The sequence below is a fragment of the Loxodonta africana genome, chromosome 1 (assembly GCF_030014295.1).
Source record: "Loxodonta africana isolate mLoxAfr1 chromosome 1, mLoxAfr1.hap2, whole genome shotgun sequence".
Classification (NCBI taxonomy): domain Eukaryota; kingdom Metazoa; phylum Chordata; class Mammalia; order Proboscidea; family Elephantidae; genus Loxodonta; species Loxodonta africana.
The window spans coordinates 13,470,103-13,480,171 of NC_087342.1; the positions used below are offsets into that span (position 1 = coordinate 13,470,103).

General features: G+C 39.2%; 1 protein-coding gene across 4 annotated transcripts in view; it reads left to right on the forward strand.

Annotated features, from left to right (window-relative positions):
* Positions 1-10,069, forward strand: part of SLC49A4 (solute carrier family 49 member 4) — a 121,281-nt gene that overhangs the window by 90,723 nt on the left and 20,489 nt on the right. For 2 of the 4 annotated variants that reach the window (XR_010322905.1, XM_003412961.4), the window contains exon 8: positions 657-839. The exons of 1 other annotated variant lie outside the window; for it this stretch is intronic. Coding sequence is in view for 1 of the 3 variants with exons in the window: in XM_003412961.4 (XP_003413009.4) it covers positions 657-839 (183 nt within the window). In the remaining 2 variants the exon portion in view is untranslated. Of the gene's footprint in view, positions 1-656; positions 840-10,069 lie in introns of those variants that run through there. One more of the 4 variants, XM_064290950.1, reaches the window with a different exon arrangement.

The following is a 10,069-nucleotide window of genomic DNA, read 5'->3' on the forward strand; positions in this document are numbered from 1 at the left end:
GATCCTAACTACTGCTGAGGATGTCATTTCTGAGTGAAAGTTTTTTCTGTGTCTCAAAGAGTTACTTATTTTCAAAATGATTGAACAAAAGTCATTTCAAAATTGAAGACTATAATTCTATTTTAAGAGTTTCTCCAGAAATTACATATTGAGTAATGTTTATTTTGTACTTGAGAGCTCTATTAACCAGTCTTTTTAAATATGTAGTTTTCAGTAAGGTTCAATGTCTTATATTTATTCTTAGGTTTTAAACTCTCTTTAAGATTATAGAATGAGTCTATATGTCAAATTAGGTGACTATATTTTATCTATTCCTCTATATGTCAGGACTGTGACTGAGAGGAAAAGAATTCTCTAAATTATAGTATAGTGATAAAATTATTTTTGTGCTTTGGAATAATCCACCAAAAAGATAAAGCAAATAAGCTGGTAATCATCCAGCAACAAGACCTCTGTCTAACTACACCAGAAAACCTGAGCGAAGAAGAGAACTGACAGCTGTGCGATGCTTTGTCAAACTTTATCAGCTACTGTAGTTTTTTTAGTAGAAAAGGAATTCCAGAGTTGGTACTTAGGAAAGAGAATACCCAGAAGATCTATTTGATATGACTCACTGCTGCTACCATGAAACTAAAATGTTTGTGTTTTTGTTTTAGTGACACTGTATACCTCCTGTATTCTCCTGGGCATATTCTTGAATAGCAGCGTACCTATATTTTTTGAGCTTTTTGTGGAAACTGTCTACCCAGTTCCAGAAGGATTTACTTGTGGAGTTGTCACTTTTTTAAGTAATATGTTCATGGGCGTACTTCTGTTTTTTCTCACATTTTATCATACAGGTAAGAAATTTGAGTATTCATTTACCATCTAAATGTGTTACGAAAGAGATTTGTGGCGCTGACGTCTACAGAGTTTATATGGAGAATTCTCATTCCTTTGCATCTTCACATGCCAATAAAATAAAATATCGTGATATTGTGTTTCTTGAAGTACATTCTAAGCTAATCTAAGGCATACTCACCCCCAGAGTTTTTGATCTAATTAACCTAGGCTGGGCCCAGCATCTGTAGTTCTAAATGCCACCCAGATGATTCTAATGTGCAGCCATGGTTGAGAACCACTGGGCCATAGCTTTTTTAAAAAAATTCTTAGAATCTGCTGTCTTAATATAAATTAATGTCAGGTGTTTATATGTAGTTTAAAGCCTTGGGAAGCTATGGGAGAAGATCAGCCAAGGGGAGTGTAGAGTGTATATTCAGTACTCAAGAACTTTCTATGTAGGGACCTTAGGGGGCAGTGAATTTATGTTAATGGGGGACAAACAACTCAGAAAAGGAAGGTGAAAATGACTGCAGTACTCAAAGAATGTAATCAGGGTCACCAAATGATACATGTAGAAACTGTCAAATTGGTGTATGTTTTGCTGTATATATTCTCAACAATAACAACAAAATAAAATTAAAAAAAAAATATGATCGTGGAATGTTCTTTATCTGCACTGTCCAATACAGTAGCTACTGGCCATATGTAGCTAGTGCAACTAAGGAGCTGGATTTCACATTTTATTTTATTTTATTTTAAATAAAGTTTAAATTTAAATAGCCTCATATGGCTAGTGGCTACCATATTGGACAGTGCAGGTATAGAGTAAAAAGAAGGTCAAGGTTAGAAACCAGGTACCCCTCTGAAGAAGATGGAGATCCTTATGAATTAAGAAGGGATGGGATCTTGAATACAGTTGGAGGAGTTAGCCTTGGATAAGAAAAGACACGTCTCTTCAACTACATAGGAGAGACAGCAGTCTGCAGAAGCAGAAACGTGTACTAGACAGCTCATCGAAGGAGTTCCTTCTCCATGGCACCAAATTCCTGTGTAGAAACTAGTTCATCTACTAAGACTTGGTAGGAAGGTAGTGGAGGAAAGGCTTGAGGAAAGAAAGGAAACTTTAAAATAACCTTTGAGGGGATAACAGGAGACCCTGCCAGGGACAGGTGGAAAGATTAGTAGCCACATTGAAGGCAGGCCCAGCCGGTACTGATCTCCATAGGTGTGTATGTAGTGCCTCCATTTTACACAGATGTTTAGTTTTTTCTTATATTCTCTCTTCTGTGATTTAAACTCTCTTAACAGTTCAGAAAATGAGGACATAATTATTTAGGTTTCTTTTTAACATCTTAAAATAAGAATTTATACATATGAGTTTTAAATGGGAATGATGAAGTAAAAGAGCTAAACACATGATTTCAGAGGGCAGCGCAAGAAGACAAAGTATTCTAATGAAATGTACAAACACCTGGAGTTAGAGAAAAATACACTTAGCATTTCTCAAGCTGAAAGAACTGAAGAAAGAAATTAAGCCTTGAATTGCAATAATGAAGGAGTCTATGGGCAAAAAATTGAATGATGCAGGAAAAACATGGAAAGAATACATAGGGTCACTGTACCAAAAAGAATTGGTCAATGTTCAATCATTTCAGGAGGTAGCATATGATCAAGAAGTGATGATACTGAAGGAAGAAGTCCAAGCTGCACTGAAGGCATTAGCAAAACACAAGGCTCCAGGAATTGACAGAATAAAAATTGAGATGTTTCAATAAATGGATACAATGCTGGAAGCACTCACTCATCTATGGCAAGAAATTTGGAAGACAGCTACCTGGCCAACTGACTGGAAGAGATCTATGTATATGCCAATTCCAAAGAAAGGTGATCCAATGGAATATGGAAGTTATCAAACAATATCATTAATATCACATGCAAGTAAAATTTTGCAGAAGATATTAAAAAACGGGAACTGCCAGAAATTCAAGCTGGATTCAGAAGAGGATGTAGAATGAGGGGTATCATTGCTGATATCAGATGGATCTTGGCTGAAAGCAGAGAATACCAGAAAGATGTTTACCTGTATTTTATTGACTTTGCAAAGGTATTTGACTGTGTGGAACATAAATTATGGATGACATTGCGAAGAGTGAGAATTCCAGAACACAGGTGCTCATGCGGAACCTGCATAAAGACCAACAGGGAGTCATTCGAACAGAACAAGGGATACTGCATGGTTTAAAGTCAGGAAAGGTGTGCAGCAGGGTTGTATCCTTTCACCATATTTATTCAATCTGTATGCTGAGCAAATAATCCAAATAGCTGAACTACGTATGAAGAAGAATGGGGCATCAGGATTGGAGGAAGACTCATTAACAACCTGCGCTATGCAGATGACACAACTTTCCTTGCTGAAAGGGAAGAGGAAACACTTACTGATGAAGACCAAAGATCATAGCCTTCAGGATGGATTACATCTCAGCATAAAGAAAACAAAAATCTCACAACTGGACCAGTAAGCAACATCATGATAAATGAAGAAAAGATTGAAGTTGTCAAGGATTTCATTTTGCTTGGATCCACAATCGACGCTCATGGAAACAGCAGTTAAGAAATCAAATTACGTATTGTATTGTGCAAATCTTCTGCAAAAGACCTCTTTAAAGTGTTAGAAAGCAAAGGTGCCACTCTGAGGACTGAGGTGCAACTGACCCAAGCCATGGTATTTTCAATTGCCTCATGTGCATGTGAAAGCTGGACAATGAATAAGGAAGACCGAAAAAAGAATTGATGCCTTTGAATTATGGTGGTGGCAAAGAATATTGAATATACCATGGACTGTCAGAAGAACGAACAAATCTGTCTTGGAGGAAGCACAGCCAGAATGTTCCTTATAAGCAAGGATGGTGAGACTTTGTCTCACATACTTTAGACATGTTATTAGGAGGGACCAGTCCCTGGAGAAGGATATCATGCTTGGTAGAGTAGAGGGTCAGTGAAAAAATGAAGAGCCTTAATGAAATGGATTGACACAGTGGCTCCAACAATGGGCTCAAACCTAGCAATGATCGTGAGGATGGTGCAGGACTGGGCAGCATTTTGTTCTGTTGTACACAGGGTCACTGTCAGTTGGGATTGACCTGACAGCACCTAACAACTACAACACAAAGTTTATATCCAATTTTATTCCGTCATCTTAACCTAGCATTACCACCTTTTTCGGTCGATATTCTCTTAACTACTCATCAAATACCAGTGAGTTTGGATAATTTATAAGATTCAAATGCAAGATGTGTTCTAAAGTGTGATACTTCAAGAGCCCATTTGTTTCTAAGAAACTTTCTAGCAGGCTTGTAATTTGAAATAATAACCATCTAACCTCCTTGACTGGACAATACATTTTTGAAATTTCAAAGCTGATGAAACTGAACCTACCCTGAGTTTTGTACGTTTTTGGCACAGCACTTTGTTCTAATAGCGAAAAATATTTGATCTATGAGTTTCTTAATATAATTAACAACATACTAGATTGTTTCTATCAGTCAATAATGAAAATTAAGTAGGTTTCAACTTTGCTAAACCTGATATGAGTTCGGTTTATCATATGAAGGACAATGATATTAATGAATTCAGACCACTCTTTGCTATCCCCCTGCAAAAGTATGTTTCCATTAGGGAAGAGTATCATCACCAGGTATGTTGGACCAAGGTCTTTGCTTCCAATTAGTTTTTTTAAACAGACTCATCTAACAATTATTATGTATGAGATTTAATCCACTTTAGTTGTGTCATAGTTGAAATTAAGAGGCTTACTGCCTCTCTTTTGCCTGGTAAAGCATCAAAGATGGATGTGAGGTCCCTTGGGGCGATAGAAACAATTTTCTAACTGATGGGCACAGGTTTGCTAAGTGGTCTATGCAGCCTAGCAGGTCCTGGTTTTTCCTGTCTGCTAGAAATAGATTTTTGTCCTCCCAGTTAACAACCTGCAATATGCAGATAACGCAACTTTGCTTGCTGAAAGTGAAGAGGACTTGAAACACTTACTGATGAAAATCAAAGACTACAGCCTTCAGTATAGATTGTACCTCAATATAAAAAAGCAGAAATCCTCACAACTAGAGGATTTAGCCAACATCATGATAAACAAAAAATATTGAAGTTGTCAAGGATTTTATTTTACTTGGATTCACGATCAATACCCACGGAAGCAGCAGTCAAGAAATCAAACGACGTATTGCATTGGGCAAATTGGCTGCAAAAGACCTCTTTAAAGTGTTGAAAAGCAAAGATATCACTTTGAGGACTAAGCTGCGTCTGACCCAGGCCGTGGTATTTTCAGTCACCTCATCTGTATGTGAAGTGTAGACAATTAATAAGGAAGACTGAAGAAGAATTGATGCCTTTGAATTATGGCATTGGTGAAGAATATCGAATACACCATGGACTGCCAGAAGAACAAACAAATCTGCCTTGGAAGAAGTACAGCCAGAATCCTTCTTAGAAGTGAGGATGGCGAGACTTCGTCTCACGTACTTTGGACTTGTTATCAGGAGGGACCAGTCCCTGGAGAAGGACGTCATGCTTGGTAAAGTAGGAGGTCAGCAAAAAAGAGGAAGACCCTCAACGAGATGGATTGACACAGTGGTTGCAACAATGGGCTCAAACCTAGCAATGATTGTGAGGATGGTGCAGGACCAGGCAGCATTTTATTCTTTTGTACGTGAGGTGGCTGTGAGTTGGAACTGACTCAGTGGCACCCAACAACAACAACAGTATTAAAAACGACAACAGTAGATGCCAGATAATTTTATCCCCCAATGAATCCCTTGCCTGTGGTCTCTGGCATATAATACACATGCGTAAAGGCAGGGAAGACACCAGTAATGGTACCCACCCTGAACCATCTGACTGTGGGGGACTTCAGTGCCCTCTGGCCATCTTGTGACTTCATCTTTCTTGGCCAGTGGAGTGTCTCTGTCACTCTCGTAGATCCAGCCACAGCTTTCGATTTGTTCAGCGAACACTGGCATGTGACGTGAACTAACCAGAACTGACATCGGCCAGTGCTCGCTCCTTCTTTTGCAGATTCATAGTGACCAACTACAACCAGATATTTTTATTTCTTTGACATAGATGGCAGAAGAAACACTTCGTACCATTTCCACTACCTAAACTCCATGGTTGTTGTCAAAAATGAAACTTTAAATAATAATTTATTTTAACCACCCAGATAATTTTCAGGGGGAAAAAAAGGTCTCAGTAAATTTTGGTGTTTTAGAGAGTAAATGGGAAAATAATATGTGAAAGAGCCTAGCCTAGGACAGAGCTGGCGCTTGCCAAATGTTTGTTTCGTTCTAGATAGTTAGCTGATTGATGCTAGGAATCTAAGCATCTAGGTTTCTATTTTAAACAAGTGCTTTTATTTGTGAAGCTGTGGTTACTAGAACTATGAAAACTATGTTGAAATACTTTCACACACAATTAATTGACTTTGCCCCAAAAAGTCCATTATACCTATAGTTGAGGTATAATGATACACAAATTGTAAATCTGAAAATTCTATAAAACTGTTTTCTAAAAATAACTTCTAGTTCTGGAGTCTCACCCCCCCAAATTTGTATATGACAAATTGAATTCCACTAGAGCCAGTCTTCAAATGCCATAATTAATTTTGAAACTTGAAAAACTCACCCAGAAATTAGTTTTATGTCAAAAATTCACCTATTAGCTGCATGATTTTAAGGTCTGGCTTTTAATCATCGTAATGATATGTGGGATTTTTTTAGGCCACTTCTCAAGGAAGTACTAAACTTCCTCACTAGGTTTTCGGTTTTTTCCCCACAGTGTGCTATCTCTAGGTGACTGTATCCTGGATAATTTTCCAGGACTAATGACACATTAAAAAACCCATTGCTGTCTAGTCGATTCTGACTCATAGTGACTCTGTAGAGTTGGAATTGACTTGATGGCAGCAGGGTTTTTTTTTTTTGGTAATGATACATTAGAGTGCCGTGCCTAGTGAGACAGGCCTCAGAGGGTGATTTGCTCGCAGATGACGGCTGTCACCATCACTGACTGTGAACACTATCCAGGCTGCCATCACCCAATGCTGGGTGTCTATGGAGCTTATTTGGAGCCTTGGCCACAGGGTCTCCCACATCATGTTTCTATTATGCTTTGGGTACATGGAACCATGTCAGAAGTTTCTTGGAGTTTTTCTGACTTGTTTCTTTCAAAGACACTTAAAAAAAAAAAAAGGTTGTTCCTTGCTCCTAATATCAGGAGCCCTGGGGGCACAGTGGTTAAGCACTTGGCTACTAACCGAAAGGTCCATGGTTTGAACCCACCAGCCACTCTGCAGGAGAAAGATGGGGCAGTCTGCTTCTGTAAAGATTACAGCCTTGGAAACCTTAAGGGGGAGTTCTGTTCTGTCCTGCAGGGTCACTGTGCATCAGAATCAACTCAACGGCAGCAGGTTAATGGGACCCTAATATGAGCATATTTGTAAAACTGAGTTGCTTCCTGTCTTTGCTTTGAGAGTCTCAGCAGGTTATTTCAGACAGCATATTCTAATAACTTCACAGACAGAGTTTGGGAGTGCTGCTATATCCGTTATAAGCTCTGAAATGTGTTCTGTTTGTATTTCATAGCTTGTGACTTACTCTGAAGTTCATATTGTCTATTTTTGTTGTTGTTGTAGAAGTTTTGTAGTCAGTTTTGGCTAAAAGCATTAAAGATTTTTGCCTCAGTCCTTTCACTGAAGTGACTGACGGTGAATCTGTGGCTACAGAGTAGCTCTGAAGATTGAGGGGGCTGGCTGAGGTGGGAAGCATAGAGTAACGGTTACCCAGAGAACAAAGGGAAGAGTCAGTAGATGTGGATTCGTGAGAAGTAATTTTATATGTGAGGTAAAATAAGGCAACAGGATGGTGAGACCTACTGCGTGGCTCACGTGCAGCACAGGGAGCCGCGCGTTAACCTGAAGCCATGGCACCAGCTGGCTTCTCGCCTTAGTGCGGATAAAGACAATTTTGCTATCATCATAATTTTTGTTAAATCACTGAAGAAAGTAAAAGGTTGGTTCCAGTGGGTGGCAGCGGGGTCCAGACAAGTACTAGAAGGTGGTAGAAACCAAAAGCTGGCATCATGGAAGAGAAAGATGAGGTGGAAAGTGTAGTAGCATTGCCTGGAAGAAACAGATGGTAGATGAGCACACTCTTAATTAGTCCATTCCCAAGAGCACATCACGACTTGATGGAGAGCCCAGTTCACTGAGGGAAATGTAGCACCTCTCTGCACCAAAAATGGGCAAGGAGTTCTCAGGCTACAGTGTGGTAGGTGCTGGAGAACCAGCGGAAGTATAGAGGTGAGTCACGGAAGCCTGTCTTAGAGCATGGACTCACATTCCTCTGTTGAAAGGCAAAGGGAAGGAACGTAGAGAGCTGTGTTAACTTTAAAAGATAAAAAGGGTAAGAATAAGAAAATGTCATGGGTCAGTACTGTTGGTTCAGCTACATCATGTGACATCGGGCCCAGAAAGGACAGCAATTGGCTTTGCTACTGCTAAGTCAAATTAAGCTTTGAAGCCGTTTCCTGCTAGTTGGAGCACCTAACCTGTTGACCCATTGCCATCGAGTCAGTTTTGACTCATAGTGACCCTATGGGACAGAGTAGAACTGCCCCATAGAGTTTCCAAGGAGCACCTGGTGGATTCGAACTACCAACCTTTTGGTTAGCAGCTGTAGCACTTAACCACTACACCACCAGGGTTAAGCTGTGGCTTATGTGAGTGGTTTTCAGTGGCAAGATCTAGCGGTTCCCCTGTCTGTGATCTTTGCTTTCTGAAAAGGCAAATACTTTCAAAGAGCACTCATAGCTGATTGAGCTGAGTGAATTTACCGAAAGGTAGATTCGGCTTTTCCAAGAGAGGCACCCAGTGAAAACCAATCAACCAACCTTGACGCTGAAGAGCTTCTAGGAGGCATTTTTAAAGACTTCATCTGAACCCAGGTAGAAGGAATAATTTTACAACTCCGATGAAATAAAAGGCCTGCTTTGGCAATATTTGACAAATTCCTAGGTATAAGAAGGACAAGTTTATTGTTGCTACATGTGTATTCTAGCCCCACCCTGTAAAATACAATCTCTAAGGTTTAGCAAATGTCTTTGTTGTAGATGTTTTGTCAAGTGCTGTATTTTCTATTATACGTTGCTTAAAATTCTACCTTGAAGTCAGAATGCTCACTTTTAATTCTTACAGTATGCTATTATCTCTATTCCACCGCTTTTTCCTTCTTATTTTTTTACTGCTGCTTTTTGCCTGTTAAAAATATCATCAGAAATCCAGAGGTTATGTGGTTAATATAAAAGCAGAAAATGCCTGGGTTGTCATTTCAGGAATATCAGAATAAAGACAGGATGCCAGAGGTGGCAGCCTTTCTGAGTCTTTCGATTATATTCAATCCACAGAGAATAGGCTTGGCAGGAAAATACCTTTGAAATGTATGTCTTTGTTGCATGCTATAGAATAGCATGTCTGACTTTTAAAATGAGAAACTGAGAGGTGGGGAGGCTGTGTTGGTGAACATATTTCAGAAAAAAAGGTATTTCAGTACCTTTCCTTACCAGTTGGTTTTCTGCTTTCCATTCCTGAGCATAAATTGCTCTTTTAGCCGTATGAATTATGGATTAATCTAAAGCAGCAGTGTGGAAATCTTTGGCATGGTTTTTGAAGATTAAGTCAGTATTAGCATTCTGTAGAGGTACAAAGGTAAAATATAAACCTATAATAGTGACAAAAAAAAAAAAGGTACTAGGGAATTGTTTCCCTCATTTGTTTTTTATTGAAACTACTAAATGGATAATTAAACAAGTCGTCCAACCTCTTTATGCCAAAGGGCTGCTCACTTCTGCCCCCAAAGCCACAAGGTAACTGGCAGAGGCAGTGGGTGTAGAGGGGGCCCAGCCAAAGTATGTTCCAAGGGTCCCTGGAGCTTGAGGGTTATCCTGTTGTTCAGAAGAGTCCTGAATTCATGAGAGAACATTTTTGAAGATGCATGTTCTGTTTTTTTGATAAAGATATATATAGCACAACATATGCCGAAGCAACTTTTTTCAGGTGTATTATTTAGTGATATCAGTTACATTAATTATGTTGGGTAACCACCACCCCTAATCATTGCCAAATCTCTAGTTGCCATAAACAGACCCTCACTATGAAGAAGCACGTTCTTGATACCATTAAATC